The following is a 20,037-nucleotide window of genomic DNA, read 5'->3' on the forward strand; positions in this document are numbered from 1 at the left end:
TATTCAAGGACCTTTAAATACATATACATAGTAAACATATCGAGATCATAAAGAAAATGTTTTTTTTCTTGCTTGTTGTGCAGATAAATTTTAGGGTTTTTTGAGGTTATGTCAAAATCTTAATCTGATGGGGTTAAACAGACCTAGGATTCAGATTCATCGACCCAAAAAATATATATATATATATAGTAAATTCCCAGATCAGAACTTTTTTAATTTTTTGTGTGGCTATGTTCACAGAAAATTTAAAGGTATTAAAATAAGCTGCAACGCTTATTATTTTAATCCAATTTTGCTTATTTTAATCCATTTTGGTATTAAAATAAGCAAAATTGGATTAAAATAATAAGCGTTGCAGCTTATTTTAATCCCTTATAATTTTCTGTGTTATTAATAATTCCGAATCATATCATTTTGAATAGAAATCAAAATGTTTTTATGTTTTAACTATATTCAGATGCCCTCATATATCTAAAATATTTATTGTAAACTTTCTTTTATATATATACAGTTCCCGCGGTTTTATCTTTTAATAAAAAAATGTAAAAAAAAAAGTTTTAAGAATATACAAACAGAGTATTAAAAAAATATTTACAGTTAAAATTTTTGAAAAATATTTGTCAATATAACTATATAATTATTTTCCTCAACGTCATGGTTTTTATGAAATAAAAACAATGATTAATTTACATCTTTTTATTTTATATGAATAGTTTGAAAATTTGCATTAAAAAATTTTTTCAGTTAAAATTTTGATTTAGAATACTTTATTTGATTAAATAAAACATATATTCGATTGGCTTTCAAGAAAACAGTTTTCTGCGTATGTTTAACGTTCGAGATTATATAGTATTCGGTCCATGAAGTTGATCAATATCTGTGTGATTCTAAATGAGAAAAAGAGAGTTTCCTTTCAACAATGATAAAGGAACTTTTTTGTTATCTAATAGGGGGTCATTCGTATTAAATGAACTGCTCTTTTTTCACAGGAAGCAAAACGTGTGGGTGATGAAGGGTCACCCTAAATTCAAGCGACGTTACAGTCTGCAACCTGCGTCCTTTAAAGAGGGACAGGATAATCCGCCAAATAGAACTCCTAGGTAAGTACCTATATTAAATACATTAGTTTACAAATTTTTTGGTAATTCATTTTCGTTTTCAGCGACCCCAAATTAGGCTAAAAAACACATTTCCAAAATGTTACACAACATAAAGGAAAAATAGTAATAATTAATAAGGCTCGTAAATTTTAAATTAAGTTTTAAATTAACTTGAACAACATGCAAAAGTTAAATAAATTTTACTTTTAGAGGTTATGTTATTCCCCTTTTAAAATTATAATTATTTTCAATTTTCTAACACAAAAATGAGACATTTATGTATTTCCTATAGGAAATGGATTTTCGTATAATAATTATTTTTAATGTTGTACCGATTGTAACAGTATATATACACTGAGAAAACTGTTTGGTATCATGTATCAAAGTTTGCACAGTTTTCCTAAAAGTATCAAATTGAGACCAAAAATTGCATTAAATCTTTGTAACGTTTTGATGCACATAAGTTATATCAAAAAGAGATCGTTTTGTGTATCATTTTTAGAAATGATACACGAAACGGTCTCATTTTTTGATGCAAAAAATTTAATCAATTTATATCAATCATGGCCGAATTGAATCGACTCAAAATTAAACGAATTTTTTTCAGATATTTTGGTAATAGTACAATTGCGGAGACCATTTCACTATTTAATTTGAAAATGAAAATAACAGAAAATCAAAGACAATGTGCAATTCGATAATTAAAAAGTGACAGCTTATAAACATAACCTAAAATGCATGAGAAAAAATTTGTCGATAAAATCAATATAGCCGAGCTTTTTAGAAGGTAGATGGCAGTTTTGCTTTTTATAAAAACGATTCAGAAAAAATTTAAAGAAAGAAAATAGATGAGTGCTGCCATCTACCTTCTAAAAAGCTCGGCTATATTGATTTTATCGACAAATTTTTTCTCATGCATTTTAGGTTATGTTTATAAGCTGTCACTTTTTAATTATCGAATTGCACATTGTCTTTGATTTTCTGTTATTTTCATTTTCAAATTAAATAGTGAAATCGTCTCCGCAATTGTACTATTACCAAAATATCTGAAAAAAATTCGTTTAATTTTGAGTCGATTCAATTCGGCCATGATTGATATAAATTGATTAAATTTTTTGCATCAAAAAATGAGACCGTTTCGTGTATCATTTCTAAAAATGATACACAAAACGATCTCTTTTTGATATAACTTATGTGCATCAAAACGTTGCAATAGAAAAAGATACAACCAAGTTTACTGTGTGGTTGTCCCTACCAAATTTTTTATTTGATATATGTGCAACTAACCCGTTTGGTTGGGAGTACTAAATTTTTTTGTCCAACCGTTAAATTTCGCTCAATTGAATTATTTAGTAGGTGTAACCAAATAATTTAGTCTACGTAATAAATACATTTATTAGAATGAAAAAAAATGTTATGTTGACGTAAATAAAATTTAGTTATTTCAACTTACTGTTTTCGTTGATTAAAAAAAATTTTTTTGTAGAAATAACTAAATAATTTATTTTATATAAAATAGTTTATTTGGTCATTTTTACGATTTTGTATAAAAAATAAGGTATTTTAATTCAAGAGAGATGAGATTAATAATATAACTTTATTAAATTCATTATGCTTAGACATTACAAAAATAATTTATCTTCCCGTAAGTACACACTACGCGCGTTTCATGAAATATCTCAAAATGATATCGCATAAAATTGAGGAGCAAGTTTTCAAAAGTTGATACAGAATGCCACGAGGCATTCTAACCCCCATTCTCTTAGCAAACGTTTTGTCACTTCGTCAGCCATTCTTTCGAAATAAAAGAAACACTTTCAGTACACTTTTAAAAAATAAATATTTATAAAACTTTAATGACACTGCTACGATAATACTGCCGTCCCAACAAGAGTAGCAGTAACTACATTTTGGATAAGTCACTTATTGGTGGCAGTGGCAGTGGCAAGTAGGTGACTCATCCTAAATGCAGATACGGTTATTCTTGTTGGGGCGGCAGTATAATAGACCACCCGAACAATAAAAACACATGACATAAATGATCGGATAAGCATAACGCGGAAGAGGTCCACGACTGACTAGGCCCTACGACCGACGCCACATTTTCGAGAACAGCGCGTGCGCAATTCTGCGTGCCAGCGATTTAGTACGGAGAACCAAACTGTTTAGTTCGTAGACATGAAACCTTCAAAAATATTTTTTGGTAGAGCAAACTAAATTTTTCGATTGATTGCCACTTTCTTTTCTGTTGTGCCAACCATACTTTAGTAAGGCCAACTAAAAATGCTTAACTAAATTATTTTCTTATTTTTACGATATTATTTTTCTCAGTGTAGTCTCTCTCAGTTGTTAATATCGTAATTATAATAAAAAAAATTCTTTCACAATTTATTCAATTTTATATTTATATTGAATAATATCATTAAAAACCGAGATTATTACATTTTAAAACAAAGAGAATATTTTTGTATAAATCGACACCGCTGTTTATGCCGTATGAGAAATTAAGTTATTCACTTATTCAAGCAGAAATCTAATATTCCCTCTGTAACTTTTCATAATAAAATCGCTATAAATGTAACCTAGAAATCCACAGTACTTGAAGAATTTAAGACTTTTGAGAAACTTCTCATAATTTTATTTAACTATATATAGATATTAATAATGTTACCTTTTAAAACATGTCAATAAAATTAATATTCAATCTCTTTAAATTTCAATTAAAATTCACAGTGAATACCTAATTTAATAGGGGAAAAAATCCAGTCCTTAATTAAAATATATTCAATATTTCAGACAGGATAATCATTCCAAATTAAAAAAAAAAATTCAATTCACTTCTATTTGAAATGAAAAAACTAAATCAATATTTATCATAAGTTTTGGATAAAATTTCTATGAAAATTAATAAATAAATATAAATTATTTTCAAAGTATATTTATAATAAAGTGTCCTACTTTTTACGAAGAAATTTAAAAAAATTGACTCAGAAAAAGATACTTATTGGAACTCTCGAACTATCCTAAAATAAAAAAAGATTTAGGGTTTAAAATTTTTGAGGAATAATAAAGAAAGGTACAAGGAACATTGCTCTTCTAATTATTTATTCTAAGATAAGTGTATCAATTACGGCGAGTGCATCAATTACGGCGCGTTCATAAAAAAATAACTATTATTACAATTTTATTTAATATAACTGTTGCAAAATGATTAAAAAAAATTATTTTAATCTTTTTTTGATACAATTACTTATAAAGATGCACATTTAAATAATTATTAATTTAATTATTTGAGATCTAATTTTTTTCCGCTCCGCAATTGAAACATTTTTAAGATTTTCATTGGCTCCAATTTCGGCGGGCAAAGTATCTTCAAAATACACGTAATTTTGGTCACCGAAATTGATACAAACGCGCCGCAATAGAAAATTACGGTATTAGTTTTAATTTCTCATATTTGTTTAAATAATCGATTTTTATAGAGTTAAACATTTTTTTAACATCTAAATAACATAACCTTTTAGTTTAATAAGTCTTAAATTGACTTTATACAATAGAAATGTCGAATTTTCTATTTCAAAGGTGTTTTGACTCGAATCGCGCCGCAATTAGTGCATTTACCCTATTATTTAACTACAAAATTATAAAAATTAAGCAATAAAAATTGCGTTGTTTCCTAGTTCATTCATTGGCCACTAGATCGCACCATTGGTACACTCACGCAACGTCTGTGTATTCGCCGCCATATTGTCATTTTCGTTTAACAAATGTGACTTTTAAAACCTTTTTTTAAAATAATTTTACATATTATGTATTTTTAAGGAGAACAGAGATGCGTATTGTACCCTTCTCTATTATTTTAAAAATTTCAGCCCAAAATTTATTCTCATTTTAGAGAAAGTTTTAGGTTTGTAAAACACATTTATTTTGAGGTTAAGTTTGTTACTGTTAGCTGAGGCATATATATAGCAGACGTAAACTATTTAAACTTGCACAAGCGTTGCTCTGAATATCTATTAGAGATATTAAATCCAAAATATATCATTTTAGGAAAGATATACACAATCTCTGAGTATATATATGTACATAGGTATTCTGACTTATAATTATTTTCAGCTTTGAGTATTTATGGGCAAATCCACGAAACTTTTAACTTTTGTGATTCTCGAATCGAACACTTAAAAATCTGAATTATTCACACAAATTTGATACTTTTAAATTAGTGTGTTTTTAATTAAAACTTTGGGTATAATTTTTTTTTTTGCTAAATTATATACAAAGGAACATTTATGTACAGTATTAGAACAAAATATTTATTTGACAATTAGTTTTATAAGTTAAAAAGTGAAAAAATGCTTAAATTTCATTTGAATTTCTTGAAAAAGTTTATATTCTTAACGTTTTTATTTTTGCGGCGTGTAAAATATCACTTCAACTACTATGGAAATATCTAACCGACATATTTTGTCAAAAAATTTTCACTATCCCACACTGAGAAAAATATGCTATTGAATCAATAGCATTTCTGTCAAAGGTATAAAAATTATTGATTCAAAAGCATATGCTATAGAATTTATAAAATATTTTACATAGCATATACTTTTGAATCAATAATTTTTATACCTTTGGCAGAAATGCTGTTGATTCAATAGCATATTTTTTTCAGTGCATTAGTGTGCCACCACTAAAACTAAAAATGCGAAGGTTTGATTGAGTGATAGCACTTTTTTAAAAAATTCAATTGAACGTCTTCTTATGAAAATATCTATTACGGCGTTAGATAAAAATAAAAGTTCAATGCATTTCTTAAAAGGTGACGAAAAAACAAAACTTTTAAGACCTTTCTCAATGATGTGCATCTAATTGTATTCCTGTGGCAACAATTTAAAGATGATAATAAATATCGTGGTTTCATTTAAATTCATACATTTTTGAAAGGCACAACTGCATTTTTGCTTTAAATAGGTCAATCTATAGTGTGATGGAAACATTTTCATAAATATATTTTAACACAAAAAAGCCGCTTATGGATTTTGATTGAAATAAATTTTATTAAGTTAAGAATATGCTGAAAAAACTTTTTTGGAGTCTTTACCCCCTCAAAATCCTGACGTGCTAAGCTAAGTTGAATTTTCCAATTTTATATGTAATTTATTAACATTAAAGAATTTAAAGAGTTAAACATTGACGGCGTGAGCTAAAAATGAATCACGCATATGAATTTGTAGTGCTAAAATGTACTTAAACGTGTACACAAAGTGACATCAATGTGCCTGCAAATTAAAAAAAGAAATTTTTTTTTTTGAAAATTAAAAGTTTCGTGGATTTGCCCATATTCATTTTTCTCTGTGATAATATTATGATCATGAATTTTATTAATTTATTGTATTGTATATTTTTTTAACAGAAGAAGTGAATCCATATTATTTTTTTTAACATATAAAGTACTGTGGACAAAAAACTTCCACTATAAATGAAAAATTCAGAAGAAAACCTTTTTTTTTTATATCGTTCGACATTGCGGACCCTTGTAAATCTCTATAGATATTTTTAGGCACATTAGGGAAGTTTTCTCATTGTGAGAATTTAATGAGACTTTTTTCGGGAATAATGAAACAATTTTTATTACGCAAGTTCTACGCACTAAATTCGGTTTAATGAGAAATCAAATCCGTTTAAAAAAAACTGTATAATTATTAAATTTTTTAGAGTTCTGAAATTATAAAAAAAAAAAAATTTTGCAATACATACTATATTTTTGTAATTGTGTTTTAAACAAAGTATAGTATTTTTCCCTATTCCAGAGAAAAGTAGAGGAAAAAAATTTACCAATTTTTTCGTCCATTCAAAAAACTCTCTGATTACCTCATAGACATCCACACACATACAGTTTGAGAAAAGTTTTATGCACTTTATGGATGCAATTTAAAGTGGGTTCTACCGAACCGCTAATAAAATCTAAGAGTCAGCTATTTCCTAAAAGCCTCTGCATAAAACATATCTCAAATGTCTTTTTAAATCAAGTTTACCTTGAATTATTACTTAAATGAAACATCTTTAATTTTAAATTCTAACAAAAAATGTTTCACATAGAGAATTATATTGAATATTTAATAATATTAAAAATGTTTTAAAATAAATATTTTTAAAATTATTTAACTATTATATATTATTTTAATATAAAGTCATATCTATAATAATAATTCATCTCAAATATTCTTCTTAAAATTTATGTAAATTTTTTTCTTTTTGCAAAATAAAAGACTCAAAGGGTCATGAGTCTATATAAAAAGGAAAATAATTTAATTTAAAAATTTATTTATTAAATTTAATAATTTTTTTTCGCAGAATATTCATTGAAAAAAGCTCTTTTAAAAATTTCTCTTAAAGGAAAAATAAAATGAAATAGAATGAAGAAAATTAGAATTTTTACATTTTTCTTTCCTCTATTGATTCTATTGAATTTTAGATTGTCACGTGAAATTTATTTAATTATTATTTAATAATTTTTTTAGTTGTAAAATTATAAAAAATTGTTCTGAAAGAGATTTATTCCTCTCATTTTCCTTGACATTTTTTTAAAAAAAAGTAGACCTCAATCCGATTATTAGAACGGAAGATATAGCAGTTTAAAATTTTGTGTTATTATTGCAAATCTCGTAAACTAACAAATATTTTAAGCTGCAATTTACGTTAAAGATTAGTCTCACTATATATAACAAAATTCCAAAGTTTCATTGCAATCGGTTAACCTACTCCGAAAAAGTCAAAATCTCACCTGGAATCGCACTATAGAATGCTATTACTAAGACAATTCATATGAATTAACAACTATACATTACTAGACCTCAAGGGTATAGATTACAAATGCAATCATCTAGAAAATCTATTAGAGATAAAAAAAAAGAGAGAGAGAAACAGGGTGAAGAAGGTGTCAAAAATATAAAGTTATGACATCACTGTAAACTTGATGGTATCATTTTGGAATGCAACGTTTTGATTCGATATAAGGTATTAAATTGATCCAAATATTTGAATCATTTTCAAGAAATGATCCAGATTATGGGATCATTTTTTGATATCTGAATTGGTATCAAAGTATAACTGTCATGGCTGGCATGCTCTTATTAACAAGTTTATTAATTAATTTATTCACTGCACTGAATATTCAGATATTAAAAATACTTTTATTATGAATTTTAAGAAAGAAAGAAGCGAAAACTTATAAATTGCGAGCAATTAAATAAGAAAAAATTTATTTCGAAATAAAATGAAATACACTAACCTTTATTTATGTTTATCACATAAGATTTAAGTTAAGTTTACAATCACAAAACTTGAAAATTTTTAATTATTTTTATGGTTCAAATAATTATCAATAATTTATTTATTATAAATGAACAAAATTTAAGCAATGCACGCTTGATAAATATTTCTAATGCGTTGTCAATTAATGCAATTAATAATTTCCTATTACACAATATCATAATCGACATATATGACATTTGTAAACAAACAGGGTTGGGAAACAAGAGCCTAAAATATATTCGTCCAAAGCGAATTTCAATCCTACCCAACTCTGCTATGGACGAACATATTTTGGTCTCTTGTTTCCCAACCCTGTTTGTTTACAAATGTCATATATGTCGATTATGATATTGTGTAATAGAAAATTATTAGTTGCATTAATTGACAACGCATTAGAAATATTTATCAAGCGTGTATTGCTTAAATTTTGTTCATTTGTAATAAATAAATTATTGATAATTATTTGAACCACAAAAATAATTAAAAATTTTCAAGTGTTGTGATTGTGAACTTAACTTAAATCTTTTGTGATGAACATAAATAAAGGTTAGTGTATTTCATTTTATTTCGAAATAAATTTTTTCTTATTTAATTGCTCGCAATTTATAAGTTTTCGCTTCTTTCTTTCTTAAAATTCATAATAAAAGTATTTTTAATATCTTAATATTCAGTGCAGTGAATAAATTAATTAATAAACTTGTCAATAAGAGCATGACAGCCATGACAGTTATACTTTGATACCAATTCAGGTATCAAAAAATGATCCCATATTCTGGATCATTTCTTATGAAAATGATTCAAACATTTGCATCAATTTGATACCTTATATCGAATCAAAACGTTGCATGAGTTGATCTTAATTCTTGTATCAATTTGATACACACAAGAAAACTGTGATATATTTCGGACATTCTACTGTATTTTTAGGGGAAATTTATATGCGCCCATTCTAAACTAACCCTTAAGTTTAAATCAAACATAATTTTTTTTCAAATAAATAATATTTTTGAATGTAACTGATAGATATTTTCCGATAAAACTTACAATTAGAGTAAAGTCACATGGAGCAGATTAGCAGAATAGATTTCAGCCAATCAGGCGATTGCAGAGAATTTCTGAATCGTCTGATTAGCTGAAATGTATTCTGCTAATGTGCTCGATGTGAGTGTACCTTAAAATTAAACAATATCGTTCAACCAGCATTTAAATCTCTATATATTATTTAAATTAAGTAAATGTAATTATTTCTTTTAAATAAATATTTATTTGCTATAATATAACAATGAAGTAAAAGATTACTTGAATTAAGTATAAATTTTTTTCAACGGGAAATCCACTTTACCTTTACTGTTTAGTAATACTTATAGAAAATATTTCTCTTTTGTATAATTTTTCAATGATATATATATATAGAACAAACACAATAGAATCGGTCTATTTCTTAGAAAAACTTATACTAAAAAGTATTTTCTCATGAAATGAACTTGATGGAAAAGCCAGGAACAAGGGACATATAAAGTCCGTTTTATGTATATATGTATATATATAGCGCATAATACTGATCGCAATGGGTGTTGAAATCCTCAGTTATACCCTTCCATATAATCCTGAAACGACTCTTGATTACCACCTTTACTTTTTTCTTCCTTATTCCATTGAAAGGATTATTCTATACTTGACAGACTTCGCTTTTATTCAGAGAATATTTTCCCACCTATATTTTTGCAAGAACCTTATATTCGCACTTTTCATCTTTTTCACCCACACACAAATCCGTATACATATTTTTTTTCAAAGACAGTATAACTTTAATTTCGTGGTGTATTTGAGATAAGATAGTATAGGCTATCATCAGAAATGAAAGCACATCTTTGTGAAGGACTTGTAATATAAGGAAGAAGGTCGACCTCTTTGATAATAAACGTGGGACATTGCATAAGATATATCGAGATAATTAAAAAAAAAAAAAGAAATAGTTTTTTTCTTTAAGACTTATTTGAGAGAAAGAATAAAAGAGGCTACGAAATGTGATGATGTAAGACTAGAGGGAGGGAAGAAAGAGAGAGAAAGAGAAAATAAAAAAGAAGAAAAGTGAAGAGGGTTGACGAAGTATGATGCCGAGGATATACGGTTACTCGAAGCACGTAATTCCCTGGCGTCGAACAACCTCGACGCCTCTCGGTAGTACGACGGTCTTCCTCGTTCCCTTTTAATTAATTGAATTAAATTAAACGAGCTCGGCATGCAAATACCGTAGTCAGTTTAATGCGTCGCCCGAGATACACTGCGATTTGTTTAACGAAGGGAGCAAGGAAACGAAAAAGCGAGAGTATGCTGAAACAACTCAAGGGGAAAAATCCTTCACTTGTTGCGCTCTTTCCCGTTTTACGACGAACACAGATTTTATTTAACTTCATATATCTATATACAACTATATATAAAATACCATTCCTCGGAAAATAATAATATTTCATGCGGAAGAAACATTCATTTTTATATTAAATCCGTTATAATTTATAGTTCCTCTTGTGATATTACGCAGAATTCTTTTTCTCTAATATAATTATTTATATAATATATATAATGTCTGGGCAGGTCCGCACCAAACCAATATATCGTCGACTTTGACATCTTCGATTTGGCTCAAATTTTTTTACCATTTTGTACCCTCCAAAAAAGAGCTTCATGATTTTTTCAAATTTTTTCATCAAGTCGCTTACAAGATATGAATTTCTCAAAATTGGAGAATGTTACATCATTTTTTATTTTTGAATGCTCATAACTTCCTCAAAAATGCATCAATTTTAAAAGTTTTTTGTAAAATGTGTGTCTTTAACTCAACTTTTCAAAAATTCCATGCAAAAAATTATAAAATTAAAATTTTTCTTTATTACCTCCACTCAGTATTAGCATCAGTGGGTAATGTAGATTTCTACATTATCAGCAATCGGTATGCAAGGAAACTGTTTTACCGACCAAGTGACTGCTTCTGCTCCTCCTTCCGAGTTGCTCCAAGAGAATCCTAATAATGTCGCTACTGTGTCCAACCCACCTTTATATATTACATCTCACCGATAGACACACTCACATATGCGATTTGCGCGCCACTAAGACATGGTGACTATACATAGTCACTTGTCCAGTTGATCGGTAAAACAGTTTCCTACCTTACCGACTGCTGACAGCGTAGAAATCTACATTACCGACTGATATTAAAACTGACTAAAGGTAATATCGACCGACGGTGGAACTAATGTCTGCATTACCGACTGTAGGTGAATACCGACCGGCTGTAAGTGACAGTGGCGCCATCTAGCGGCAGCCAGGGGAACTGAAGGCTAGTTATACTTCTTTGCATTTTTCAATTTTTTTCAAAAAAATTTTCTTTTACAAAATATCAATCACAGATTCACATGAACAGACGATAAACTGTATAGGTTTTTTTAAATCGTAATATTAATACAATTAATACCAATATTAGCAACAATAGAACAAACAGTAATATACCAAATATTTTTCAAATAACAAATTTGACACAAAAACGCCGAACGCACGAATAACAAAGCAAAAGCAGTGAAAATTAAGGTTATATCAAGATGAAAATTGAAATTGAGATATTATTATATAATTATATGTACATAATTAAGTCATTGAAATGACAAAACGAAATTTTTGTCCTTTAAATTTTGTTTGTTTTAAATTGAAAATTGAGCCGCCGGAAAGTAAAAGGGCGCATAAATTTTGTACAGCCGGCCAACTCAAACGACCGTACAAACTTTATGCGCCCTTTTACTTTCCGGCGGCTCAATTAGAAAGGTAATTTTTTGTTATAATTAATTGCTGACGTTATAAATTATGTCAAGCATTCTCTTAAAAAAAAATTAATAAAAATTAATAGCTCTTTAAGATTAAAGTATGTGTACCTTTCTTCAGTTTCTTTCACTTCTATTTTTTCTATTTTTCAAAGTGAAAGGAGAAGATTTATTCCGAGTGCTATATTTAAATTTTTTTCCAACATATATTTTTTATAAGAGAAAATAAATTCACCAGTGTTCGTCACTGTTATCGACAGATTCTTTAAATATATATTAAATAAAATAATACATATATATGCTATATCTGAAAAATACTTTCAAATATAGAAAAAATTAATCTCCCTTTTAACGCCTTTTTCCTTTAGATTAATATTGCATCAAAAGAATCTCCTCTCTATTTGAGAGGATATACTATTTTACTTTCTAAAAATTCGAATTACCAAAAAATCGAATTATTAAAAAACCGAATTTGTAAAAGTTGGAATTATCAAAAGTCCGAATTATTAAAAAACCGAATTTGTAAAAGTTTGAATTACTAAAAGATCGAATTCTACGATCTATTTACGTGTGAAATTTAATATTATTACAGAATTTTTAAATTTACCGCTCAAATAGAATCCAATTTAACTATAATTATAAAACATAGAAAGTAAACTTATTTGAGTAAAAAAGTTTCGATCTTTTGGGTATTCGTAGAAATTTGATCTTTTGATTATTCAAACTTTTGAAAACTCAATTTTTAAATAATTCGGAATTATAGAAATTCAATCCTTTAAATAATTTGATCTTTTAGAAATCACATAGCGAGGAGTAAAGCGTCAAATTTTGTAACTAGACCACGAGTATGAAAAAGATAAAGATAATTATGCGTTTGTCCTTTAATTTTAAATATAAATAATTATGATTATAATAAGAAATAATAATGATATCTGTGTTTTTGTTTTAATAAACGAAAATACACATTCTGTTTCAGACATGAAAGGTTGTCAGAAGCCGATAGTGGTAGAAAAGTATCGGAGAGTAAGATGAAACATGAAATAATTGTAATGGGAGCACCCAAAGTGGGAAAGTCAGCGATAATACATCAATTTCTATTCAATACATTTACGACAAAATACAAAAGTACAGTTGAAGAAATGCATCGTGCTAAATTCGATGTTAGTGGAATTCAATTAATTCTTGACATTCGTGATACCTCGGGAACACATGAATTTCCAGTAATGCTTGACATGCGCATACAATCGGCTGATGCATTTGTTCTCGTTTACGATGTCAATGATAAAAACACATTTACCGAATTAGTTGCACTTCGACAAAGAATTATTGACAAAAAAGGTGTTAATGTACCTATTGTTGTTGTCGGTAATAAAATTGATTTAAGAGAAGATGTTGAGCAGGTAAAAATCAAATAATATCAAAATATATTGTGACGCGCTCTGAAGAAACATAAAAATTTATATAGAGGTTATGTATTTATGATTGTTTGAAAACTAAAACATAACCTATATAATTTTCTTGCTTATCAATTATATATAATGTACACAGAGCGCGTCACGTAAATATTATAATATCAAATAAATAATTTATTCTCTTTAGGTGGAAACTGAAGGCACAAGAGAATTAGTGACTGTCGAATGGAGCAATGGATTTGTGGAGGTATCAGCGAAAGATAATTTAGAAATATCCACAGTTTTTAAGGAGCTACTAAGTCAAGCCAAAGTCAAGTATAATTTAAGTCCAGCACTTCAACGACGACGTCGACAGTCCCTTCCGCCTCCTCAACATCTTAATTCGAGGACCAGTAGCGCTCAAGTCCCAACAGCCGCACAATTACAACATTTACAAAAAATTAGCGAACGAACGGATTCAAAACGAAATTCATGTATTCTATCGTAAGAAAAGAAAAAGTTACCGCCCATAAACACTATAAATTTTCTCTCTGAATTTGAATTTTTTTCACAAAATCATTATTAAATTTTTCTATATATATGCCATTCCAAGAGTTTTCAAAGTCACATTTCAGAATAACCTCACCATAATTTAAATGAACCCAAATAGTACGTAATATTACCTTAATATCACTGTAATATTACATAGAAAATTCGTGATATTAAAGTAATATTGAGGTAATATTTTTATTATTTATGTAATATTACAATGTAATACTAATAATATGAATAATATTAATAATTATAATAAAATGAAAATTACACTGAAACAACAATTTTCTAAAGGTTACGAAAAAAAAAAACCATTTGAGTATATCTGACGCACGGACGTTGAGAACCAAGGTGGGAGAAAGAGTTGAGCGATTGGACGGTCACATCTTGGAAAGGGTAAAATTCTGAAATTATACCCCCACCAGAGGACAGAGACTAGGTCTTTTATCCCTTTCCACACTATTTCTCCCACCTAGATTCTCAATGTCCGTGCCTCAGATATATTCAAATGGTTATTTTTTCGTAACCTTGGCTAAGCAGGTTTTCAAAAATTTTCCTGTTTCATTCATTTAAAATTTTCCTAAAAAATTATGTTGAATAAATAAATAAAATAATATTTTTTTTATATATATGGATAAGTCGCACAGACAGGAGCCAAAGGTTAAGTTTCATTATGTTAATACAAATGTTAAAACTATTGTAAAACTTTAATTGAAATCAATAAACAAATTCTAATTAAAAAAAAAATAATTCGTAACTTTTAGAAAATTGTTGTTTCAGTGTAATTTTCATTTTATTATAATTATTAATATTATTCATATTATTATAGTCAAATACAGTGTCAGGCTGTAGTTTTATATGTATATGAATTTTCCATTTTCACATAGGAAAAGAACAATTTTTATTTTCTATTTAAAAAAAGGGTGTCGCAAATTTGTCAATAATTACGTACATTTTCATGTTTGTTTACATTTGACGAGTTGCACCTGGACTTAATTAATTGGTTCGCATGGGCGACTCTTTAACATCAACATTTAATTACAGAGAATTTTTGAACAAAGATTTTTATTTTTTTTTATAATATATATATGAAACTGTTTATTTACAGTTATTCATACTTAACAAAAAAAATATTAAATTACACTGTAAAAAATCGCAAAGTTATTTTACGTCGTAATTTTGGTAAAAAGTGATCAGATTTAAAAAATTCAAAATGGCGGACCTAATATGGCGTCCAAAAAATTTAAAAATTGACTAGATTTGCATAAAAGTGGTTCCTTTAAGGTTTATGGGGTCCCTAAATCCATATTTGAGGTCAGATTTAAAAAATTCAAAATGGCGGACCCAATATGGCGGAAAAATTTTTAAATTGACTCAATATTTTCAAAATTTAGTTTTAGGGGGTTTTTGGGGTTGCTGAATTCAAATTTGACCTTAAATTTGGATTCAGCGACACCAAAACCCCCCGAGTACCAAATTTTGAACGAATCGAATCAACTTTAAATTTTTTCCGCCATATTGGGTCCGCCATTTTGAATTTTTCAAATCTGACCTTAATTTTGGATTCAGCCAACCCAAAAACTTTTTTAATAGTATGATATGATATTTTTTTGGGAAACTTTTTTTTAACCGTTTTAGGCCCACAAACGATTTTTCTACTTAACTGCGAAGGGGTTAATTAAATTGTTGAGACTGCTACGAAATGTAATTTTAAAAAAATTCCTAGAATGGCAGATATATAAAATACTGAAAATAGTTTATAAGTTTTCTTAAATTTCACAGAAAAATTTATTTAATAAAAAAAATGACTGAATATGGTATCTCTATGAATTTTAAGATTTATAAATCAAAATTTTGGAGAAAAATATTCAAATTTATAGAGAAGTCACAATTAGAGTATTATTCTGGATAAAAGTCACTTCAGTATCAACTATTCTTTACACTGTTAAAAATATTCCTAAAATAAATTTCATAAAAAAGAAATTTTTAAAGAAATTTAATTTTTAAAATTAAAAAAAAATCGTAAAAAAAAGAAATTTTTTTTTTTAATTTAATTTGAAAAATAAACACGAACAAGCGTCAAAAATTGAAATTAATATCAAATTACGCTTAGTGCGCATTCAACACGTGAAATTATATATTTATTTATTTATTTATTTATTTACAGTATAAACAAATCAAGTACAAAAGAAAATTTGTAAAATCGAAATATTCTTTATTCTATATATATATTCATTTTTTAAATACTTCGAAATAAAAATTAAATTATATTAGAGAAAATATATAATGAAAAATATTTCTATCAGTGTAAATCGCATTTACTGAGCCTGAAATAATATCGGCAAAGCAATTACAATTAATAATAATTATTACCATAGAAATGTATATTAATCATCTTTGTTTGATTTCTTGTTTAAATATAATTTGAATACAAAATTTGAAATTTCTCAACAAACAGAAAATTATATATATATACATAAATCTAGCGTAAATTATGCTCTGCTAAAAAAAGTTCAAAAAATATAAAGCAGCGAAATTATAATTTCAATAAGGTTTTACAGAAAAAAAAAGTTTATGCAATGAAAATACAGGTAATTTTTTTAGAGGAATTTTTATTATTAATTTTAAATATACTATAATTACACAAATATTCCTTAGCTATATAAGTTTTTGTTATCTTTTCAAAATGTATTTATATTCACTATAGTATGTTAATTTTTTTTCATTATATCAAAAATATGTTTATTATAATATTGTTTAAATATTTATAATTGTATATGAAATTCTTCTTTGGATTATTTTTCATTTAATATAATGAAATGAAATTTATCTTATTTTGTAATAAGTATACTAACTAAAACAATGGTAAAAAAAAACATATTACATAAATTTTTAATTACTTTTTATCAAATGAATTGTCGTTTGACGAAAAACTATCAAATTTTATTTTGAATTAAATTTTCTATAAAAATAAAATCGTACAAAAATTTCTTTTTGAAAAAAATGTATAAGTAGAATCAAAAAAATATTACCTATGTGAATTATAATTTTTTCATTTTGAAAAATTAATAGCTAATGAAAAAATGAAAATTATTTGAATTCTATTAAAATTTACCAGACTGTGATCATTTTTTGTCATTTTTTTTTTTTCTAATTACACAAAAATTTTTTTCAACTTTATTAGCAGAGATATATTAAAGTCAATATATACTTGAGCGGGAACACAAACGCAACATTATTGCGATTGCAATCAAATGTGTTAGAATAAAATAAATGTAAATTTGCATGGACCAAACCCAGAAAAAAGATTTATTAAAGTATCAAGAATTATTAATACATTTTTTTATTTATATTCAAAGCGTAAAAATCTTTTGTGAATATACAAAAAAAAATTGTTACGAAATATAATTGATAAATTGATAAATTAAAAATCACTAAGAATTAATTGTTATGTAATTATCGAATATATAAATATTGATATTTCCATACATTCTCAGTGGTTTTTTTTTCTATTTTAAATAAAGATTATTTAATTTACTGTGAAATTGTAATTTTTTTTCCAAAATAATATATTTTTAATAAATCTTTTTTCTGGATATGTTTTCATTTGTTTTTATTTTGTTTTATTTTGTTTCAATATAATTAATAATAACATATTGTATTTTTTTTCATCTATAAATATTATAAAATTTTTTGTATTGAATTAATTCAATATTATTATGTAAACAAAGAAATAATAATTTGATAATTATAAGTATAAGTTATAATGAATAATAATTAATATATTGTTTGCAGGATTAAGAAAGCAATAATTTATAATAATTATATAAGATGATTAATATTAAATAGTAAATTATTAAAAAAAAAAAAAAGTATATATATATCTAGTAATTTTGAAAAGAAAAAAATTTATAAAAACACTAAAAAAGAAATTATTTTTTTTCCTAAAAATAAATATAACGAAGCACAAATTACTCTAAAATTCTCTATAATATTGTGATGAATCGAAAATATAAATAAAAAAAAACGAAAACATAAAATCTATATATATTTCACTGCATGTATAATATGTATCAATCGAGAAAAATATTTTTAAATGAAATCAAAACTAATATTTATTTATTTTCGCAATAACGCTAATTAATGATAAGAATAATAATAATTATTATTATTTTCTAATTCAAATTAACTTTTTTAAACCTCTTAAAAAATTACCTGTTTTAAATAAATACCTATATAAATATATATATATATGGGCTTCTTAAAAGCATTTCTAATTAACATAAAACTCTACTTATTCTATTGTTACAAACTTCCTTAGAAAATTTCAAATAAAAAGTCTTTCAGAAACATAAATATAGACGAGGTCGCAAAACTTTCTCATAAAAAATGTCATTTGGAACAAAAAAAAAAAAATAGTAACACATGGTAATTTAAAAACCAAATCCACTTCCTTTTAACCAAATATAATTAATTAATATAAGTACTGGAAAAAAGTTAATATATTTTTTAAAAAAATTCCTTTTTCATTCTACTCAATAAAATGATTAATATGCGTAAAAATTATTAATTGACTAATATTTCAAATTTTAAAAATTAAAAACGTTCTTAATTTAATTAATTCAATAGAAAGATTCATGAAAAAAAAATTAAATTTTTTCCAAAATAATTATTGTAAAGACTTAGTTTAAATATCAAACTAAAAACTGCCAATTTCATATCATTAAAAAAAATTCCTATACGTTAATTAAATTATAATTTTCTTAAATTATAAAATTAAAATAATAACAATTTCCTGTTTAAAGTACAATAATACAAAAAAAAAAGTTAAATTATTTTTACGAGAATTAAATATTTTTTCTAAATATTAAAGTTTAATTTTCAACGAGAATGAAAAAAAAAAAATTTTTTACATCTTCAAAATGATTATTTTGAAAAATTATAAAATATAGAACATTATAAATAGTAATAATTGTGTAATATAATTAATTAATTAATTTTATAAGAATATAGTCGTATAATATAATGACATCGATAAATTTTGTCCACATGAATAATTTAAATTTAAACACTCTAATTTAATTTATATTTATAAAATAGATTATACGCATAAAATTAAACATATGTGTGTAAATAAAAACTTATTATAGAGATTAGTATAAAAATTTAATTACAATTATTAAAAAAAATATATATATTAATATTATAAAATATTATAAATGAAAAATGTTACATCAAATTATATATAATCAATGTTTCAATATTCGTATTGGTTAAAAAAAAAAAAATTTATGCGATTATAGAAATTTACGTTAATTGATTATAAAAATTTAATTTTAACTAAATTAAAAAAAAAAATTTGATTTGACAAAAATTTTTTGTTTATTATAATTAATTCTAAAGATATTTTTTCGATCACATTTATTTTCTATTTAATATATATTTAAAAATATTTCATAAAAAATAAAAAATTTCAATTTTTTTTTATAATAATACAATATATTTATTTATTGTAATTTATAAATAAAATGACTTTGTAATTTCTCGTTGTAAATACGGTGTGAAAAATAAATATTAACTTCATGTTCATGAAAGAAATAAAATAATTAATTTCATTATAATTATAATTCTAAATAAATAATTAGCATTTTTGAGAATTAAAATAAATAATAATTTTAACACATAATTTTAGTTATTAGAATACAATTTGATAAATTAATTTGTTAATCTAATTTAGAAATTTAAAACATTTTTTTTTTTTAATTTACAATATAAGATTTTTTTGTATTAATTTTTTTATTTTGATGACATTTTTTTGAGATTTTTAATATAATTTTTAAATTTTCAACCAAGTGGCTCCATCTGATGACAATA

At 25.4% G+C, this 20,037-nt stretch overlaps 1 protein-coding gene across 3 annotated transcripts in view; it reads left to right on the forward strand.

Annotated features, from left to right (window-relative positions):
• Positions 1 to 16,816, forward strand: part of LOC127285965 (ras-related protein Rap-1) — a 126,118-nt gene extending 109,302 nt beyond the window's left edge. For all 3 annotated transcript variants that reach the window (XM_051312199.1, XM_051312201.1, XM_051312200.1), the window contains exons 2-4: positions 990 to 1,100; positions 13,197 to 13,620; positions 13,820 to 16,816. In XM_051312199.1, the coding sequence (XP_051168156.1) occupies positions 990 to 1,100; positions 13,197 to 13,620; positions 13,820 to 14,119 (835 nt within the window). In that variant the 3' untranslated portion in view covers positions 14,120 to 16,816. The remainder of the gene's footprint in view (positions 1 to 989; positions 1,101 to 13,196; positions 13,621 to 13,819) is intronic.
• Positions 16,817 to 20,037: the final 3,221 nt, after the last annotated feature.

This window comes from Leptopilina boulardi, unplaced genomic scaffold (assembly GCF_019393585.1).
Source record: "Leptopilina boulardi isolate dan_hultmark-lab unplaced genomic scaffold, ZJU_Lbou_2.1 LbouV2_342, whole genome shotgun sequence".
Lineage (NCBI taxonomy): Eukaryota > Metazoa > Arthropoda > Insecta > Hymenoptera > Figitidae > Leptopilina > Leptopilina boulardi.